The sequence below is a fragment of the Lampetra fluviatilis genome, chromosome 56 (genome assembly GCF_964198595.1).
Source record: "Lampetra fluviatilis chromosome 56, kcLamFluv1.1, whole genome shotgun sequence".
NCBI classification, from domain to species: domain Eukaryota; kingdom Metazoa; phylum Chordata; class Hyperoartia; order Petromyzontiformes; family Petromyzontidae; genus Lampetra; species Lampetra fluviatilis.
The window spans coordinates 8,266,625-8,288,581 of NC_136330.1; the positions used below are offsets into that span (position 1 = coordinate 8,266,625).

At 53.3% G+C, this 21,957-nt stretch overlaps 1 protein-coding gene across 1 annotated transcript in view; it reads right to left on the bottom strand.

The window, feature by feature from the left end:
• Nucleotides 1–365: 365 nt before the first annotated feature.
• LOC144950168 (calpain-5-like) overlaps nt 366–21,957 on the bottom strand; it is a 28,992-nt gene continuing 7,400 nt past the window's right edge. Inside the window, exons 3-15 of the mRNA XM_078880238.1 lie at nt 20,906–21,092; nt 18,361–18,492; nt 18,009–18,217; nt 14,897–15,089; nt 13,951–14,144; nt 11,220–11,297; nt 9,827–9,877; nt 9,310–9,454; nt 7,418–7,540; nt 6,153–6,349; nt 1,963–2,072; nt 1,367–1,500; nt 366–1,002 (exon numbers count right to left, since the gene is read on the bottom strand). Of these exons, the coding sequence (XP_078736364.1) occupies nt 832–1,002; nt 1,367–1,500; nt 1,963–2,072; nt 6,153–6,349; nt 7,418–7,540; nt 9,310–9,454; nt 9,827–9,877; nt 11,220–11,297; nt 13,951–14,144; nt 14,897–15,089; nt 18,009–18,217; nt 18,361–18,492; nt 20,906–21,067 (1,899 nt within the window). The 5' untranslated portion in view covers nt 21,068–21,092 and the 3' untranslated portion in view covers nt 366–831. The remainder of the gene's footprint in view (nt 1,003–1,366; nt 1,501–1,962; nt 2,073–6,152; nt 6,350–7,417; nt 7,541–9,309; nt 9,455–9,826; nt 9,878–11,219; nt 11,298–13,950; nt 14,145–14,896; nt 15,090–18,008; nt 18,218–18,360; nt 18,493–20,905; nt 21,093–21,957) is intronic.

Here is a 21,957-nt window from a genome sequence, read left to right on the forward strand (position 1 = left end):
CGAGAAATTGTACAGCCCCCCCACCAACCCCCCACCCATTGCATTCCCTTTCACCACTGCCGCTGCCAACTCCTGTTGATGGGCGTCTATGTGAGTCTATGGGGTCACTGTGAGACTCTGGGCCTCTGTGAGTCTATGGGTCTCTATGCAAATCTATTGGTCTCTCTAAGTCTAAAGGTCTCTGTGAGTCTATGGGTCTCTAAGTGAGCCCATGAGTGTACATACAAGTCCTTGGTTCTCTGTGCGAGTCCATGCAGCTCTGGCAAAGCTATTGGTCTATATGAGTGCATGGATTTCAATGTCAAACTCCACGGTGGCATAGCTGTTAGGTGTGCAGGCGGTGCAGCTGCACTGGGGGTGGCACTGCTCAGGAAGGGGGAGGATTGTGGGCAGCATGAGAATCCCTGAATCAGCATGACTGCCAAGTGCACTGTATGTACAGTAAACATGCTACATAAGGAATGTTTTAAAATGCAAGAACATTTGAGAGGTGGGCGTGTGTGGCGAGGTGTGAGTGTGACCCACACATCGTCCAAACAGTGCGGTACCCACACACCACGGTACACACACTACAGTAAACACACAAACGCAGTCCACCCACACAGACAGTCCACACACACAGACACACAGTATGGTCAACACAAGCAGATGCGGTCCACACACAAAGATAAAATCCACAGACACAGACCACAGTCCACATGCAGACATGGTCCAGACACAGTGTGGTCAACACACACAGATGCAGTTGGACACACGCAGACAGTCCACACACACACAGACCACAGTCCACACACACAGAGTGCGGTCCACACGGTGCAGCAGGCAGTGCCATCACAGCTCGTCGAGGGTGTCGCGCGTGCTGGCCCACACGTTGACCATGCTGGCCAGCTCCTGGCCCTTGCGCTCCAGGCGCAGCACGTGGAGCTCCTTCTGCTGCGTGGGCTCCGAGGGCACGGCCACGCGGCCCAGCAGCGAGTCCGACAGGACGCCCTTCTCCCACACCTGCGCGCAAACACAAAGGTCCTAAACCAGCGTAGCTTCCAGCGCGCCGTAGTTAACACGCTCGCAGGCTGGCACCTCTGCTGGATAAAGCCCTACCTCTGCAGGATGAAGGCCTACCCCTGCCGGATGGAGGCCTACCCCTGCAGGATGGAGGCCTACTTTGGAGGATGGAGGCCTACCCCTGCAGGATGGAGTCCTACCCCTGGCGGATGGAGGCCTACCCCTGCTGGATGTATAGCCATCCCTTACACCTCCACACACACATGTGCGCCACACCGTGAGTCTGGGCCTAGCCGGGAAGGGGTTTGGACTGCCAGAGTCAGCGAGCGCCTATTGAGGGTGGAGGCACGACGGGGTCCCACACCTCGACGGTGACGGGGCTGCTCGGTTTCTTGCGGTAGAAGATGGCGCGCACGTCAAACTCGGGGCTGCTGTTCTTGTACACACGGGAGCGAACCTTCGTGCCCTCGGCCCGCACCACTGCGTACCAGCTGCTTCCTGCGCGAACAAGTGTGACGAGGTGCGATAGTGTGATGATCAAGTGTGACGAAAAGCGGTAAAGTGTGAAGTGTGCCAGTGTGTTGTATCACCACATTACATCACCAACATAACATCACCAGGTCACATCGCATGAGCACGTGGTGGTGTGGCCTACAAGCAACACATGTCGTTGCAGTGGGGGTGGCGCACCTGCCAGCCACCACAGTCAACCCTACAAACACCTGGCTCGGTCCCATAACCAGCAAGCAGCGAGAGCCATCCACACATCACGTGACGGCCTCAGGGTTCACCCTAGCCTAGCTCAAGCACCGCGGTGATTTCATCCGCCACCCGGTGGAAAATGGCTGCTGTTGTGTGGGGATCGGTAAGGGCAGTGGTTAGCGTGCTGCCCTGCTGTTGCTGTGGCTGTTGGTGTAGGTGTTGTTGTTGGTTTAGGTGTTGTTGTTGGTGTGGCCTGACCTGCCCCGGGCAGCCCCACGGCGCTGAGCAGGTGGACGGACGTGACGCGCACGGGGTACCCGACCAGAAACGTGCAGCAGCCCGGCTTTGGTGCGTGCTTGTGCAGCTCCCTGCACAAAGGTGGAGAAGATCCCCCGCGTAGCCTCAGCAGACTGTCGGGGCAAGTGCTGCGAGCGAGGGGAAAGTGCTGCGAGCGAGTAGCAAGCACCAATAATGGCCGCCCGGCACTGTGGCAACACGAGAGGGGATGGATGGCCTACGCCATGCCCTGGCCGCCTTTGTTGCGCCAGTCCCGGTGTTTGTTACGCACCGCACCAGGTACTCATTTAAGGCCGGCGGCAAGAATCGAACTCTGGTTGCCAGGTTCTACAAAGCAGCACCCTGCGCGCACACCATACACACCGCATCATCATAACATGCACCACACATACACCACCACAAGGATACCCGACAGAGCCACACAGCGTGTTGGGGCGAGTGCTGTTCGCGAGTGGCACCTATGAAGGCCGGCACGGCAAACGATGGAGGTGGGTGGCCAGCACCACGCTCAACCGCACTGATTTAAGGTTGAGTAGCGTACAGCGATCCCTCGCCAACCGCAAAATTAACGTACACACCCGTTTATTATCTGTATAGCAATGTACCTTACGCGTCCTGGAAAGGTTGAGTATCCGACGGGTTTAGCACGAGTCCACAACCACGCAGTCACAAATATTGTGGGAGGCCGCGGTTCTCCTCCGCGCCACCGTGGCCACGAGTGGAGCTGCGTCGCTCATCAACTGCCTCTGTGCCTGCCTCCTCGTCTGTCATTGATGCCCCGGAGGAAGAGGGGGAGGGTGGGCTGAGCCCCTCCTCCTTTTAAGCAGCCCTTTCCCCATCATCTCATTGTCATCGTCATCATGGACTTCTAACCTCTATGAAAAGGTATGTAACGTTAACTTAACGTTTATTCATGCTTTATAATCATGCAATGCACTGCATTTTATTCGATGTTTAATGAAGAAACAGGCAACTTAGTTAAGCTATGACAAGTCTGACCGTGACATTTCCCATAGGCACTATACCTTCACTAACTGTGGATTTGCCGACTGCGGCATTTTTCCACGAACCAAACCCCCACGTTAGGCGAGGGTTTCCTGTATTTGCCTGTACCAGACTTCTGGCGAGCCAGGGTACGGCTTCTGCACGGTACCCACGGGAAGGGAGTTTACTAACATGCAGGTGTGATCCACCAACCCTCACGTGCACAGTGACAGTTGGCGTATCGCACCTCCGATTATCAGTTGGCTACGTACGGTGCGAAGGAAGTTCAAGCTACGCACACGGTGCTGGATTATAGGTGCCTCTGCAGCGATCGCCGCCCATTGTGGCCCCAATTTTTAAATAATAATCATCTGTGTTTTATGAAATACTAGCAGGAAGTATCTGGCTTTGCCCGGAGCACAAATATATTTCAAAACTTGTCTTCTCAAGAAACATAACATATATATATACACAAATACTAAGCTATTGTGAAAGCCCGGTGTTCTGTTTGTCCATTTGTCCGTCAAAATTATAAGAGGCATGCAAAAGACCTGAATAAATAAGTAATAGAAAGTGGGGGGGGGGGGGGTAAATAGTTGATATACAAGGTTTCCAAAAATTGTCGACCCCTTCCCCCAAAAAAAATATTTTTACCCCCCCCAGCCAATTTTTATTTTGTAGGGATAGACACCTACACACCCTACATACAATAGAGTCAGTAGTATCTAATGACTCTATAGTAGTGCCAACTGACTCTAAAGTAGCATCTAGTGATTCTATTGTAGTGTGTCTGTTGTCCAGCAATGGCAACTGCGGTGGACGAGCAGTACACACGCCGGTGAGCATATATGCGGCTGTGTCGGCAGGGCGGAGGAACTAGGGCAAGGGTCAGGGAGGACCCCATTTGGAAGCCCCTGGAACCCGCTAGTGGGTTCGAGAAGGGAGGCGCGGACAGGGTGGAGCCAGGCCCCGCCGAGTAGCATAAAAGCGGTGGAGAGCAGGAACTGGTGGCTGCCGGTTCTAGGAAGTGGACGCGTCGTCGATGTCTTCGCCACCTTCGTCGCTGCCTTCTTCACAAGATAATGCGCTGCGCAACCGGATAGTTGTTGGCTGTCTCGATCGGCGCCGTCAGTGTAACACGACCAGGGTTATGTTAAGGCTAGGCTAGATGACTTGGGAGAAGCGAGGGAAAACCTGTGAACTTGAAGTGTTGAATAAAGGTGCCTCCTCAAGAACCTTGTCTCCCACTCCGCTGACACTACAGTAGTATCTAGTGACTCTGTAGTAGTATCTACCGACTACAGTAGTATTTACCGACTCTGTAGTCATAACTGCTGACTCAACAGTAGCATCTACCCACACTACAGTGGCATCTATTGACTCTATAGTAGTATTTAGTGAGTCTACAGTCATATCTACTGACTAGTAATACCTACCGACTCCATTGTAGTATGTACCGACTCTACTGTATCATCTTTTGACTGCAGTAGTATAGACCGACTCTGTGGTAGTATTTACTAAATCTATAGTAGTAACCGTACATTGAGGTAGTGGGGGGGGGAGAAGAGGACACACGGTTCAGAATTGACCTCAGTGTTGTGCTTCGGTGCTATTTTTCGCCATTTTATCGCGAAGGAGAACCAAGCTCACGTCACCGCTGAGCGAGCTCGTGTGCGTTGCCAGGGGCAACCACGAGTCAGCGTTTCCGCGCATGCGCAGATGCGTGCTTTGGCGCCGCGATCAGCGTAATAATAAAGTTATAAAATGTGATTGAATTAGTTTACATTTGACGGAGGGGAAAAACAAATAGTGGGGGCTTAGCGTTGTATCTGTGTACTTTGTTGAAGTGTAAACCCAACCGTTAGTTAGTTAAAAGCATTGCAAGGTGTGCGCAGATAGACAGACAGACAACAATTGACTCTTATAGGTAAGATCTATTCCATTCTTGATATGGCCGGTGATTACTTAAGTGACGTCACGGAGGACGCAGATTGAATGGCTTTTGCTTTATGAATGCGGGGGTGGCCCTATTTCAATAGGGGTGGGGGCTACATAATTGGGGGGGATAATCAGGGGGAGGGGGGCTATTTCAATAGGGGGAGTATTTAACTAGTGGGTCCTATTTAAATAGGGGGCAGTATTTAACTAGTGGGGCCTATTTAAATAGGGGGCAGTATTTAACTAGTGGGTCCTATTTAAATAGGGGGCAGTATTTAACTAGTGGGGCCTATTTAAATAGGGGGAGTATTTAACTAGTGGGTCCTATTTAAATAGGGGGCAGTATTTAACTAGTGGGTCCTATTTAAATAGGGGGAGTATTTAACTAGTGGGGCCTATTTAAATAGGGGGCAGTATTTAACTAGTGGGTCCTATTTAAATAGGGGGGAGTATTTAACTAGTGGGTCCTATTTAAATAGGGGGCAGTATTTAACTAGTGGGGCCTATTTAAATAGGGGGCAGTATTTAACTAGTGGGGCCTATTTAAATAGGGGGCAGTATTTAACTAGTGGGTCCTATTTAAATAGGGGGCAGTATTTAACTAGTGGGTCCTATTTAAATAGGGGGCAGTATTTAACTAGTGGGTCCTATTTAAATAGGGGGCAGTATTTAACTAGTGGGTCCTATTTAAATAGGGGGCAGTATTTAACTAGTGGGTCCTATTTAAATAGGGGGAGTATTTAACTAGTGGGTCCTATTTAAATAGGGGGCAGTATTTAACTAGTGGGTCCTATTTAAATAGGGGGCAGTATTTAACTAGTGGGTCCTATTTAAATAGGGGGCAGTATTTAACTAGTGGGTCCTATTTAAATAGGGGGGAGTATTTAACTAGTGGGTCCTATTTAAATAGGGGGCAGTATTTAACTAGTGGGTCCTATTTAAATAGGGGGCAGTATTTAACTAGTGGGTCCTATTTAAATAGGGGGCAGTATTTAACTAGTGGGTCCTATTTAAATAGGGGGCAGTATTTAACTAGTGGGGCCTATTTAAATAGGGGGCAGTATTTAACTAGTGGGTCCTATTTAAATAGGGGGCAGTATTTAACTAGCAGGTGCGGGGGGGGCATATTTAAAACGCATAAAATCACAGAACCGCCCACTCCTCCAACCCCCACATCCCCACATCCCCCACCCCGAGGTCCCCCCCTCCCGCTCCCGGCGGCTAGTTACCGGCACTGGGACTTGACGTCGGTGAAGACGCGGAGGAGGAAGTCTCCCTCCTCTGCCGGCTGGAAGGTGGTGGGCACCACCACATAGCGGCCCTGCGGCAGCTCCTTGCGCATCAACACGCTGCATGAGTTGATGTACACCGACTCGGCCATCTTCTCCTGGATCGTGTGCACGCGGTACTTGCGGTTCTGCTCCACCTGCGGAGGTTAAAGGCAGAAGGTGGATCCCCACTGACACCCCCCACTACCAACGCCCACCACCACCACCCCGTGTAGCCCTTAACAGACTGTAGGGGTAAGTGCTCTCTTCATGAGTAACGGCCGCCTATGAAGGCCGTCACACGGAGGGGGGTGGTCGGGTGGGTACCACCACCACGCCCGACCGCCTTTGTCTCCCCGGTGACGATGCTAACTACACACCGGACCACGTACTCATTTGTGGTTGAGTTGACCGAGGGGTGGTCAAAAACCGGTTCTGAATATCTCGAGGCCCATGGGCAGGTGCTGGCGTTAGTGTTAGGGGTGCAGGGGGCCCCGTACCCTGAATATCTCGAGGCCCATGGCCAGGTGGTGGCGTTAGTGCTAGGGGTGGAGGGGGCCCCGTACCCTGAATATCTCGAGGCCCATGGCCAGGTGGTGGCGTTAGTGTTAGGGGTGGAGTGGGCCCCGTACCCTGAATATCTCGAGGCCCATGTCCAGGTGCTGGCGTTAGTGTTAGGGGTGGCGGGGGCCCCGTACCCTGAATATCTCGAGGCCCATGGCCAGGTGGTGGCGTTAGTGTTAGGGGTGGAGGGGCCCCGTACCCTGAATATCTAGAGGCCCATGGCCAGGTGGTGGCGTTAGTGTTAGGGGTGGAGGGGGCCCCGTACCCTGAATATCTCGTGGCCCATGTCCAGGTGCTGGCGTTAGTGTTAGGGGTGGAGTGGGCCCCGTACCCTGAATATCTCGAGGCCCATGTCCAGGTGCTGGCGTTAGTGTTAGGGGTGGAGGGGGCCCCCGTACCCTGAATATCTCGAGGCCCATGGCCAGGTGGTGGCGTTAGTGTTAGGGGTGGAGTGGGCCCCGTACCCTGAATATCTCGAGGCCCATGTCCAGGTGCTGGCGTTAGTGTTAGGGGTGGCGGGGGCCCCGTACCCTAAATATCTCGATGCCCATGGCCAGGTGGTGGCGTTAGTGTTAGGGGTGGAGGGGGCCCCGTACCCTGAATATCTCGAGGCCCATGGCCAGGTGGTGGCGTTAGTGTTAGGGGTGGAGCGGGCCCCGTACCCTGAATATCTCGAGGCCCATGGCCAGGTTCTCTCCGGCGCCCTCCTTGCGGTGCTCCCGGCGGTCGCGCTGCTGCAGGGACACGAGGATGGCGTCCGTCTCCTTCTTCACGTCGAACACGAACTGTGCTCGCAAGGTGGCGGCAGTTGCATCGGGCAGCGTTAACATCGCCATCGGCGTCATCAGAAGCAGCATTATTATCATCGTGTGAAAAATAAGAATAGGTTTTACCCTTTCTGGCAATAGTACAACAGTTGTGTGAAGATGTTCAAACACCAATTAGATGTTATTCTTTGGTTCTTTCGGTAAAGTCACGTAGAAATAAATTAAATTAAATAATAGAATACGACGTTTCGATTGCAACACAAGCAACCATCATCAGGTACAAATGAATGAGAAAACAAACATAGTGAGCTTGGAAATACAATGCAATACAACACCGAGAGACGGCCAACACAAGTCAACACCCAACCTGGTTGATTGCGTTCCTCTAAAGATTGCTAAATTTGAGAGAGAGACAAAACATAGACACACAGACAGATGGACACACAACCAGAGAAAGACTCACACAGTGCCCAGCTCGTCCGTCCGCTTTGGGCAGGAATTCCACACAACTCCCCCTCTGCCCCCCCCCCCTCTCTCTTTTTAAGGCCTCGACACAGAGACGTCTTTCTGTGTGCCTATGTGTGAGTCTCTGGAACAATCTTTGGAGGAACGTAATCAACCAGGTGGGGTGTTGACTGTTGTATTGGCCGACTCTCTGTGTTGTATTGCATTATATCTCCAAGTTTACTATTGTAGTGACTGTGATTGTCACTGTGTGGTGCCGGGCTTACCAAGCCACGGCGGATAATGTGTTGGCATTACGTGCAGCCCGCTTACTGGGTGTAGTACCAGCCCTAGCGAGGCACCACGTACAGTGTGAGGTGCAGGCTCCCAGTGAGAAAGCGAGAGGGGGTGTCAGCCAGCCAGGGTTACGTTGGGGCATGATACGCCGGTTGACCTGCCGACAAGTGACCTGGATGATGTTGGAGGGGGGCCACCGGTGGAAGGGGGCTGCTGGACGGTCACGTGGTATAAAGGAGCTCTCGGGGAGCCTTCGGGAAAGAGCTCGAGAGATCTAGAAGGTGGGCGGGGCGAGGGGCGGAGCCAGCCCCAGCCCGGGCCGATATGACGGGGGCCCCGTGAGAGGCTCGGGGTTCTTCGTGTTGCTGGTGATGAAGATACACGTCGGGTAAAAGAAGCCTCTAGCCATGCGGTCCGGGACCCAGCTCGTGGTCCGGGCCGGGATAGCGAACCGCGTCTAGTTCTGCCGTAGCGTGGTGAGATGGGCATTCAACACCCAAGTGTAGGTTGTGTTGTGTTATGTTGATTTATTGAATAAAAAGTGTTGCTCCCAAGACAACGTCTGCGACACAGTTGGACTCACTACACTATGTTTGTTTTCTCATTCATTTGTACCCGATGATGGTTGCTTGTGTTGCAATTGAAACGTCGTATGCTATTATTTAATTTTAAAAAATTCTACGTGACTTTACCAAAAGAACCAAAAAAAATAACCAAAGAGATACCTCTTGCAATGAATCAAGTCTGCATTAATCACACGGTACTTGTGGTGATACTAGCAAAAAGGTCCCATGATATAGCATTAATATCATCGTCATCAGCATCAGCAGTATTAATATCATTATCAGCAGCAGCATCACCGCATGCATGACCAGGTTACTCCGTGTCTCCCGTATGCCCCCCCATGCCCACCCCCCCGTGCCCCCCATGTGTTCCCAAGTCCATGCTCCTCCACGCATCCCTGTGTCTCCCATGTCTCCGTGTGCCACCATGTCCCCCGTTCCCCCCCTCCCGCCCCCCCAATGTGCCCCCCCTGCCCCCCATGCCTGTGGGTTTTGCAGGAAGAGCGTGCGGTCGTTGATGCAGCCGCCCGCGCGATTGGTGTGGGGGTCGTCGTGGTGACGCCACTGGCCCCGCAGCATCACCTCCTCCCACGTCTTGTGGAAGCTGAAGTACGAGGTGTTGATGATGCTGAGACGCGGGGAAACGGGGACAAGGAGACATTGAGAGGCGAGGATACGGAGACACGGGGGTAGGTACGACGTGTTAATGATGCGGAGACACGGGGACCTAGAGACATGGGGACACAGTGACACATAGACATGGGGACACGGAGATACGGAGACACGGATATACGGGGTCATGGAGACACGGAGAGACGAAGACAGGGAGACACGGGGATACAGAGTCACGGAGTCACGGAGACACGGGGTCAGGTACGACGTGTTGATGATGCTGAAACACAGAGACGATACAGGGACACGGAGACACAGAGACACAGGGACTGGTATGATGTGTTGATGAGGCACAGAGACATGTGATGATGATGATGATGCCACTCACCGACAAAGCACGAGGTCTGTAAAGTGCTTGCACCAATCATCAAACGTCATCCTAGGGGAGCGGCGGTGAGGTGGTGGTGGGGGGAGGGAGAGAGACCCCCAGATTCGTCAATGTTATTACACAAAACGAGCAGTCGGTGTTATAAGAACTGAGTGTGTGTGCATGCGTGTTTGTTGAACTATTGGTGTGCGTGCAAGTTCTATTCCCGCCCACGACCACCAACACTAGTGACGGATGTCTGAACCGGTCCTGGGCCTCCCCTAGATCGACTCAGCCTCAAATGAGTACCTGGTGAGGTGTGTAAACATTGCCACCGAGGGGACAAAGGCGGCCGGGCATGATGCTGGCCACCCACCCCTACTCCCTAACAGCACTTGCCCCAGCAGTCTGTGAACTCTACACGGTGGGATCTTGGCCTTGTGCTGTATCACGAGACATGGTGCCGCCTTGAGGAGGCCTTCATCCAGCAATGGACTGACCACGGTTGACGATGGTGATAGCTTCACAGTTAATGAAGCGAAATGCGTCAAAGTGATCTCCTGCGGCTCCAACGAGCATCGAGGCATTGGTGCTCATCGCCCGTTTAAAGCCCCGCAGAACCAGTGGTGGAAATTCCATATTCCTATGATGGAGGGAGGAGAGCCTCTCCACAGGACAACCGCTGTTACCTTTGCGGCAACGTGGTTGGTACTCGATTCATGGACCCAATGAAAAGACAATGCCGCTCGACTGATTCGGAGCGAGACCTCTGCTGTCAAACCGCAGCTGGTCATAAGCACACTGCCCAGGTATGGAAACCTCTCCACTCTCTCCTCAACTGCCCCACACACATACACTCATACACACACATGTATAAATAAAGAAAACATTTCCCCGTATAGCCTTAACAGACTGTTGGGGCAAGTGCTGTGAGCGAGCACCTATGAAGGCCGGCATGACACACGAGGGGGTGGGTGGCCAACACCACGCCCGGCCGCCTTTGTCTCCCGAGTGGAGATGTTTACACACCTCACCAGGTACTCATTTTAGGCTGAGTCAACCTAGGGAAGGCCCAGGATTGGTGCAGATAATCGTCACCGGTGTTGATGGCTGTGAGCGGGAATTGATCTCGGGTCGCCAGGTTCGTAGCGCAGCGCGCTAACCGCTACACCACCGTGTATAGACACACACACGTGTACACACACACACACGTGTACACACACACACGTGTACACACACACACACGTGTACACACACGTGTACACACACACGTGTACACACACACGTGTCCATACACACACACGTGTAGCCAGCACCACGCCCGCCCCGCCACCTTCGCCTCCCCAGCGTGCTGGGTGTTTATTTAAGGCTGAGTCAACCTAGGTGTGGGTTCTGCTGAGTGTTTTATTTTTACCAAAACTCTCCGTCATCGGAAACGGTGACGCCGAGCTTCTCTCTCTCGCCTTTGTTGACACGAGCCCACTCCTCGGAGCTGGGTCAGGGGGAGGGGGCAGGGGGGAGCAAGGTGAGGGGGAGGGGCAGAGGGAGGGGGTGGGGGCAGGGGGAGATGCAGAGGGAGGGGGGAGGGGGCAGTGGGGGGCAGGGGGTGGGGGCAGGGTCAGGAAGGGAGAGGTGAAGTTAAGGGCAGGGAGAAGGGCAGGGGAGGGAGGACAGGAGGAGGGAGTGTTATCACGAGCGCTTGCGTCGGTGAATGATCGTACAGGTTTAGCGGCGAGTGTGAGCACAGGTGGGCGAGTGTAGCAGTGAGTGAGCATGGGTGGGTGAGTGTAGCGGTGAATGAGTATAGCGGTGAGTGGGCGTACGGGTGAATGAGTGTAGCGGTGAGTGAGACAGGTGCTAGCTAAAGTGGCGCCTCGGGATAGAGTCATATTGTTGGGTGACTTCAATGCCCAAGCTGGTCATGATGCTGGCACCTGGTCTGGAGTGATTGGAAGGCATGGGCCAGATCAGATCAACAAAAACGGCAGGAGGCTGCTAGATTTTTGTGCAGCCCCATGGGCTTGTAATTACCAACATGATGTTCCGGCATTGGCGCATCCACACAACATCATGGATACATGCCGGGTCCAAGCAAGAACATCTGCTGGACGACATCGTGACAGAACAGCGAATGCGGGCCCATGTCCTTGACACCAGGACCTACCGTGGAGCTGATCTGCCCACTGACCATCGACTAGTCATCAAGATGCGCCTGCCACTCTTCCACTCCGGTGGTGGGTGTACACCCAGAAAACCATTAAAACCCATAGTGGTGTGGTGGTCATGTTGACACACACACGCGCGCCAGAACCAGGGGATGCTTACCGGTATGGTATAGTTGTGTACTCCTGGCCGGGACCCGCCGGGGGGAGGGGGCTGTGGGCAGTGTCTACGATCCCACAGAATCCCCCGCCCCTCGGTGGGGAGCGGTAGAACCCGGTCCGGACCAGTTGGGCCAACGGCAGTTAGAACCCCTCTGAGGGGAGGGGGCTGGGGGAAGCTACGATCCCACAGAACCCCGCCCCTCAGGGAGAAAGAGTATATAATGCGGGTCCTTGAGAGCGCGAGGGAGTTTGCCTCAAGCCGAAGTCAGAAGCCGCCTGGAGAAGAAGACCCTGGACCCCAAGCCACCGATGTCCTTCTAAGGGCCGGGGCTCAGTGCGGTGCCAGTGGTCGTGGGGTTAGGACCCTGAGGTTCCCTCGGCCGGATGTCCTTCTGAGGGCCAGGTCCAGACGGGCCAGTGGTCAGGGACTCACCGGGCCAGCGGTGGGTCAGCTTCCCCTAGGTCTAGCCAGCCGGACATTCCACCCCCACAACTCCCAATTGGTGATAGCACAGTTGTGGAGAGAGTGGAAAGTTTCCCATACCTGGGCAGTGTGCTGACCTGCCTACGATCCATTCTGGGTTTAGCCAGGCTGGATTGTGTGAGGAGCTCACAAATCCTTGAAATATCTGGACAAAGTCCCATCGGTGAGCTCCTCCGGCAGGCAAGACTGCGTTGGCTGGGTTATGTAGCCCGCATGCCCAGCCACCGCATGCCTAAACAGCTTTTGTTTGGCTGGATCGAGGGGGCTAAACGAGCGTGGCACAGGCTAGAGAAGAGATGGAGTGATGTGGTACAGAAGGATGTGGAGCTGAGTGGACTTGCCGATGACTGGTACCAGCGGTGTCAAGATCGGCCTCTGTGGAGGAGGCTCGTGAAGGACACTACTGGGCAGTTGGAGGCAGTCGCCTTCCAACAACAATGGAGGGCGGAGGATTGATGCTCAGAACCACGAGCGGAGCGCCGGGTGGCTAATGCACAGCAAGTTGGCACAGTAGGGGGCACAGGTGGTGCATCAGCCAGTCATCTCAGTCAGTCGACCCGTGGCACCTGGGTCTGCCCCGTGACCTCGTGCCAGCGGGCGTTCGACACTTCACGTGGCCTCAACGTGCACATAGCTTGGTTCAAGCATCGTAATGACGTCACCGCCACTTAGTGGCGAATGGCGGTTGTTGTTGTTGCACGGGTGAGTGAGTGTAAGCACCGGTGAGTGAGTGAGTGTGAGCACGGGTGACTGAGTGTAGCAGTGAGTAAAGCGGTGAGTGTGCATACGGGTGGGCGAGTGTAAGCTTGGGTGAGTGGGTGTAGCTGTGAGTGTGAGCACGGGTGACTGAGTGTAGCAGTGAGTAAAGCGGTGAGTGTGCATACGGGTGGGCGAGTGTAAGCTTGGGTGAGTGGGTGTAGCTGTGAGTGTGAGCACGGGTGAGTGAGTGTAGTGCTGAGTAGGCATACAGGTGAGTGTGGAGGTGAATGTGTGTATGGGTGAGTGTGAGCACAGGTGAGTGGGTGTAGCGGTGAGTGTGTTTGCAGGTGAGCGAGTATGAGCATGGGTGGGTGAGTTTCAGCACGGGTGGGTGTCAGCATGGGTGAGTGAGTGTGGCGGTGAGTGTGTGTATGGGGGAGTGAGTGTGGACACGGGTGAGTGAATGTAGTGATGAGTGTGTGTACGGGTGAGTGAGTGTGAGCACGCGTGAGTGAGTGTAGCGGTGAGTGTGTGTACAGGTGTCTATATAGGTGTCTGGACAGGTGAGCGTCTCTACAGGTGGGCGTCTGGAGGGGCGAGTGTCTGGTCAGGTGAGTGTTGGTGAGGCGCATGCTCACCCATCACTCCAGGCCCCGTTCCACTCCTTCTCGCCCCAGGGGTTGCGCATGCGGATCATGTTGAGGCGCTCCGCGCGGAAGAACGCGACTAGGCCCTCGCCTAGCCGCACGCGGCGCACGGCGGTCACCGAGTACGCGTGACCCTTCACCAGGCCGCAGTCCAGGCGCGCCTCCATCTCCGTCGAGGCCAGAGCCTATGGTAATACCACGGTTACCATGGTAACACCACAGTAACACCACAGTGACATTGTGAGCCTGGCCCTTCACTAGGCCGCAGTCCAGGCGTGCCTCCATCTCCGTCGAGGCCAGAGCCTACGGTAACACTGCAGTTACCACGGTAACACCACGGTAACACTGTTAGCCTAGCCCAGAACTAGGCCACAGCCCAGGCACACCTCCATCTCTGTGGAGGCCAGATCCTACGGTAACACCATTGTTACCACGGTAACACCAAAACATGATTAACATTAATACAGTACTGTTAACACAGGAACATACCATACACAGAGACGTTGGTTATGATTGTGGTTATGATTTCGGTTGCAATTAGGATTAGGTTATGATTGCGGTAATGATTGCGGTTTTCATTATGACAGTGGCTATCGTTGAGATTGTGGGTATGGTTATGACTGTGGTTGAGGTTATGATCGCGGTTGTTAAGATTGTGGTTATTACGATCAGCGTTGTTAAGATCGCGGTTGTTACGATTTCCGCAGTTACGATTTCCGTTGTTACGACCGCGGTTGTTGCGACCGCCTTTGTGACGACCGCCGTTGTGACGACCGCTATTACGACCATCGTTGTTACAATTGCGATTATTACGATCGCCGTTACGACCGCCGCTGTTACGACCGCCGTTGTTACGATTGCCGTTGTCACGATCACGGCCGCTGTGGTTGTGGTGGTTATGGTGGTTGCGGTGGCGGCGGTGGGGCTTGGCGCTCACGCGTATGGAACAGCTGAGCAGCCCGCCGCGCCCGTAGGCCTTGAGCATGCTGCTGAAGAGCGCAGCTCTCTCCGCGTCCTTCTCAGAGAACTTCTCCTCGGCCAGGTCGATGGACTCGGAGACGCCGCCCGTGAAGTCCACGAGGGCGTCGCTCGTGTTGCCGCCATCCAGCGCCTCGTAGCAGCCGCACAGCCTGGGGGCGTGGCACACGCGGTGGGATGATGGACGATAAAACTAATGAAATATAAAGAATTTGTATTTTACCAGGTAAGGCCCACTGAGCTGTGTAGTTATTTTTCAGAAGCGACCTGGCCATCAAAAATGATAGGCTGTGTGGAAATTTATAGCAAAATAATCTAAACACATCATGTTGGTTTTAAGTGTGGGGAACAAATTGGAGGACCTGGAGAGAAATCCACGTGACCACAGGGACAACACACAAATCCAGGAGCAAACCCACAACCTCCTGTACACCAGGCGAGGTAGTTAACATCTCGCCATCGCGGCACCCTGAGCTCCGTAGCTCTTCTTCATAAACGACCTGACCATCATAAATGATAGCCCAATGATAGCAGCGGCCAAATACTCTAATACATAGAGATGCAGAGAGATCCATACAGATACAGAGACCCGTAGAGATACATAGAGACCCATAGAGATGCATAAAGACGCAGAGAGAAACATGGAGACCCATAGAGATACAGAGACCCATAGACTAAACTAAAACTGAACTATTTTATTTTGCAGGTAAAGCCCTCCCAGCTATATAGCTTTTTTTTCAGAAGCAAGCTGGCTCTCACAAATGATAGCCCAACGAAGTGGCTCATCGTCATGTGGAAATTTATCGCAGCCAATACTCTAAACCACATGTTGATTCTAAATGTGGAGGGAAAAACCGGAGGACCCGGAGAAAAACACACGCGATCACAGGGAGACAGAGAAAGATGCGGACTTCAGGATTGTGATTGAATCCACGACCTTCTGCATACCAGGCGAAGGAGTTGACATCTCGCCACCGTGACACAGGAGGGACATGGAGACAAGGGGACATAGAGATATGAAGACACGGGGGACATGAAGACAAGGCCACACAGGGACACGGAGATATGAAGACATGGGGAACCAAGGACAAAATAACGTGGAGATATGAAAACACGGGATGCAGAGACATGGGGACAAAGGAACAGGGATATGGTGGTGGGTACACGGACAAAGACGCGAGCACTAGGGTATATAGGCACGAAGAAGAGCGAGACGGAGTTGCTCAAGGTTACAGATATGGGGACTGCAACAAGAGGGATCCACGGCACATTCAAACCACGACTGAGTCGTGACAGCCAACACGTAGGCGTGTAGCGTGGTGTCTACAAGGCACGATTGTTGCAAATCACTACTCTACGGGATGTCTGGCAAAAACATTACCAAGCTGCGGTGTGTACACAATTCTCTGGCGTGTGTCGTGACGGGGTGCTGCAAGATCCGACCGTGTCCGTCCAGTACTTGCCGAGCTGCATTGGCTATCGGTTGCCAAACGAATACCTTATAAGGTCGCACTCATTATAAAAAAGTGCTTGCCATAAATTAACCACAATACCTTGCTGATCTCATCAAGGAGTACATATCATTACACAAACTTCGGCCATCCTCGCAGCGGCTTTTGGCTAGCCATCGAATAAAGACGGTTGCTGCATCACGCGCTTTCATATACGCTTCTGCGGCCGTCTGGAATGCTCTTCCTTCTGACATTAGGAAACCACTAGGAGCTGTGCCCTTTTAAATAATCAAGATTGAAAACTTACTTCTTTAGAACTGCATTTTGTATCTAGTTTGTTGTCCTTCCCCCCGCACCTATGATAAGCATGATTGGCTAGGTACGGTGCAAAAGAAGTTCAACATACATACACCCCTATACCACCAACAGCACACCACCATCACTACATCCACGACTACCACCATCACCAGCACTATACCACCAGACGACCACCCCTACATCCACTCTTCCCGCACCTCCGATTATCACAGTTGACTACGTACGGTGCGAAAGAAGTTCAACACGCAAGCATACATACAATGGGGGGGGGGGGGCACGGAAATAGCCGAGGCATAGACACGCATGGACGCCATGTGTGGCAGACAGAGAGCCCAGCACACGCAGAGTCGGGTCGCTGACCCTTTGCTGTGTCCGCATGCCATCACATCAGCAGTCTATCCTGCAGGGAGATCTCCAATGGACCCCCACACTCTGGCCTCTCACGATCGATATCCTCCTTAAAACTTGAAACTCCTGCTTACATCCTATCTCGGTCCCCCCTCCCCAGCCAATCCGATGCTCGCTGGTTTGAATGGACCAATGGTCGATGGATCGTCAACGGCTGCTCCGCCTGACCAATTGGCATCATCCCCGAGATGGCGATCGCGCAATGGGCGATCGGGTTATTACGTAGTCAATAACGATCATCTCTAAGTTCGTATCATCGCTCCAACTATCACCCGTCACCACCCCCGCCCCATCAACTCATCAATCGCTTCTCCATCTCCATACTACCATCTTCCCCCCCCGCCGCCCCTCCCCCCCACTCCTCGTCCCACATCGTAGTTTCTATCATGGGGATTAGATCTCTCTCGCACCGGACACGCAAACACTCGTGTCTAGCAACTCGCCCACCCACCCATTCATGTACTCACTCACCCACTTATGTATTCACCCACCCACTGACCGACCCACCCACTGACCGACCCACCCACTCACTCACACTGTGAGCGGGAAGCTCATAGGTCAACATACAGGGCAAGTTGGGCACCTTGGGGGACCTCACCAGTACTACAGACTGGGCCACATCACCACGAGCCATGGTATATTCACTGCTGGCCATATCACCATGAGCTATGGTCTATCCACTGCTAGCCGTATCATCACTATCAGCCATGGTCTATTCACTGCTGGCCCTATCATCATCACCATGAGCCATGGTCTATCCACTGCATCACCATGAGCACGACAGTGGATAAAACACTTTCAGTTGTGGTGGCATCAGCCACCACAACGAGAAGACCCCCCCCCCGAGCCCTCCTGGGCCACCCACCCCCCAACCCCCCCCCCCCTCCCACTCACTTGGCGTAGGCCTTCTCCAGGAGCGCCGACCAGAACTCGTTGCTGGTGTTCGAGTGGCAGAAGAGCAGCCGGCCGCGGTGCGTGGGCAGCGAGTCGTCCACCACCACGTCCACCCACTCGCCAAACCGCCAGAAGCGGAAGTGGAAGATCCCCGCGTACTTCTCGGGGTGCGCCGGGTCCCACTCCTGGTCCTTGTGGTCGGGGATCACCTGGGAGGGGGGGGGGGCACGGGAGAGGGGGGGGCGCAGTTAGGGGATCTGTTAGGGTTAGGGTTATCAGTCATGGGTTAGGGGTAGGGTTCTGTGGGGTGAGGGGAGTTGCAACTTATGCTGCAGCTGCTGCTGCTGCTCACCTTGGTCCAGAGCTCCTGGTGCAGGGTGAGGCAGGAGGAGGCCGCCACGAACCAGCAGTTCCCCAGGGAGCCCTGCTGTAGGTCGTGGGCGCTGATGCCATCGACGAAGAGATGCGGGTCATTGCACAGCTCCTGAGTGCACATCGTCGTCAGCATCATCAACATCAGCATCATCATCGGCAGCAGCATCAACATCAGCAGGAGGATCATCAGCAGTATCATCATCAGCATTACCAGCAACAATGCTACCATTATTATGACAGACATGGGCCCTAACGCAGCTGCTGTGCACATCTACAACAACAACAATGGCTATTCGCCACTAAGTGGCGGTGTGGTCACCACGACGCTTGTGCCAGGCCATGTGCACGTTGAACCCGTGTCAAGTGTCGAACACGCCCGCTGGCAGGAGGTCACTGGGCAGACCCAGGTGCCACGGGTCGACTGACTGAGATGACTGGCTGATGCACCACCTGTGCCCCCTACTGTGCCAACTTGCTGTGCTTTAGCCACCCAGCGCTCCGCTCGTTGTTGTGAGCATCGCTCCTCCGCCCTCCGTTGTTGTTGGAGGGCGACTGCCTCCAACTGCCCAGTAGCGTCCTTCACGAGCCTCCTCCACAGAGGCTGATCTTGACACCGCTGGTACCAGTCATCGGCAAGTCCACTCAGCTCCACATCACTCCATCTCTTCTCAAGCCCGTGCCACGCCCGTTTAGCCCCCTCTATCCGGCCGAACAAAAGCTGTTTAGGCAAGCGGTGGCTGGGCATGCGACTACATAACCCAGCCAAAGCAGCCTTGCCTGCTGGAGGAGCTCACCAAAGGGACTTTGTCCAGATCGTAAAAAATAAAAGTCCCATCATCAGCATTATCAGCATCAATGTCAGCACCACCACAACTAACACCACAATTATCGCGATCTGTACCATCACCACCACCAACCAAAGAGTCCCAATATAGAATGAAACAGACTGTTGGGGCAAGTGCCGTTAACGAGTAGTACCTATGAGGGCTGGCACGGCACACGAGGGAGTGGATTGGCAGCACCACGCCCGACCGCCTTTGTCTCCCCAGTGGCGATATTTACACCACACCGGGTACTGATTTGAAGCTGAGTAGACCTAGAGGAGGCCCAGAACCCGTTCAGGTAATCGTCACTGGTGTTGGTGGTGGCCGTGAGTAGGAATCAAATTCGGGTGGCCAGGTTCGTATTGCAGTACAGCGCTAACCGCTGCGCCACCGCTCCCAAACACCGTCACCACCACCACCACCACCGCCAACTCTACAAGTGTGGACTCTAAAAGCTTTTCCCGCAAGGCAATGGCGCCTCTCGCGTCAATCGCTGAGTGCGCGTGGAAGCTACTGCGGGCAGACGTGAGCGTGCAGATCAATTGAACAGTAAAAGCTTTTATGTCATATTAATGAACGGGAATAAGTGTCTAGTAGTGCATGTGCGTCTATTAGTGCATGTGTGTTTAGTAGCGTGTGTGTCTCGTAGTGTGCGTGTGTGTCACTGAGATGAGCGGTAGTGCTGCAGAGCAGTAGTGCAGCAGAGCGCTGCGCTACCAACCCGGCGACCCGGGTTCGATTCCCGCTCGCAGCCAACACCAGTGGACGATTGTATGAGCCAGTCATGGGCCTCCCCTAGCTCCACTCAGCTTCAACTGAGTGGTAGTCCTCTACTTACGACGGAGATGCGTTACGACGACCCCATCGTAAGTCGGAAATATCGTAAGTCGAAGATGGCCCAGCCTACCCAGGAGTCTTAAAGAATGGTGATATCATCTTCTTGGTTCTTTCGGTAAAGTCACGTAGAAGGCACGTAGAAGGTACGTTTCGGCCACAACGCAAGCATCCGTCCTGAGGACGGCTGCTTGCGTTGTGGCCGAAACGTCGTGAGAATTATTTTATTATGTTTTATTTTTATTATTTTATTACTTCCCTTCTACGTGACTTAACCGAAAGAACCAAGAAGATGAATCCCTGCAGTCACGAAAGCGAGAGGCTTGCGGGGGAATCTTTGTCTCACTACGAGGTCTCCTTTACCAGTGGCAAAATATAGTAATAGGTTTTTACCCTTTCAACTGGTACAAAACTGACACCTTTATACAAGGGATCATGTTTGCAATAACCACAACACAAGCAGTCAAAATGCAAACAAAAATAAACAACTCTGATAATGATATGCATTGTCCTTGAAGTTGATTGGTCCACACCCGAGACAGCTTTTCTTAGAGCCTAGTCTCACATGGTGTTGGACCATATGACACCAGATTACACCAAAAGGAGCCTTTTGGCGTCATCTGGTCCAACACCATGTGAGACTAGGCTCTAAGAAAAGCTGTCTCGGGTGTGGACCAATCAACTTCAAGGACAGTGCATATCATTATCAGAGTTGTTTATTTTTGTTTGCATTTTGACTGCTTGTGTTGTGGTTATTGCAAACATGATCCCTTGTATAAAGGTGTCAGTTTTGTACCAGATGAAAGGGTAAAAACCTATTACAATATTTGTCTCGTGTGTGCGCGCGCCCGTGTGTACACAAACCCCGGGCCGCTTCCACACGATCTCCCCGGGGGGGCTCTTCTGGTAGAAGAGCGACGCGTTGACGTGCGGGAAGTGCGGGTCCGTGAAGAGCTCCCGGCGCCCAAGGCACCCCTTGCGCAGTGCCGCGTAGCTCTGGTCGCGGTACGGTCGCGCTGCCGGCATCGCAGCGGGGGCTACCACGGCGGTCCTAGAGGGCTCACAGACACGTACACTTAATACTCTGAGATCGGTAAAGTCACGTAGGTAAAAAAATTATAATAAATAATAGAAATAAAATAATAAATCACGACGTTTCGGGGGCAACACAAGTCTCCGTCATCAGGTGGGACCGTCACAGCTGAATTTACTGTATCAAGTGAGGAAAAATCCAAGAGACAAGCTCTTCAATACAAGTTAAGGGGGAGGGGGGGAGGGGCTTATCTGAATGTGGTAGTCAGGGGATGGCCTGATGGGCCTGGGGGGCGGGGCTAAGAGAGAACAATGATGCACATCGGCTCATGGTTGTGGCCGGTGTTAGCTGATAATAAGCATAGAAGTAAGCAACACTGGTAAACGCTGGGGATGTCAACACTCGGTAAAGTAGAATAGTACCTGTCAAATAAGATGGTACAAATATGCGTAGTTAAATCTTTTTTACATGGTTAATAACATCTTTCCAATGATTACGTAAACTTTAATTCGCTCATTGCCTCGCTCAATCACCCGCCCACCCGGTTATTCAATCACTCAGTCACTAACCCAAACATTCAGTCATTCAGCCACTCAGTCATTCACCGACTCAGTTATTCAGCCAGTCACTTACCCACCCACTGAGTCATTCAGCCACTCATTCAATCACCTACTCACAATGACTCACCCACTCAGCCATTAACTTCCAGATCAGCACGAAAGAAGTTCAGCATACATTCAGCAACTCGAATCACTCACCGACTCAGTCAGTCAGCCACGTGTGCGAATGAGCCTCGATATCGTGGGTCTCCTGAGGTTTCCCCCTTTGGTCGTACAAAACTCAACCTGAAGGCGACCCAGAGGCTGCAGCTGTGTGACCCATG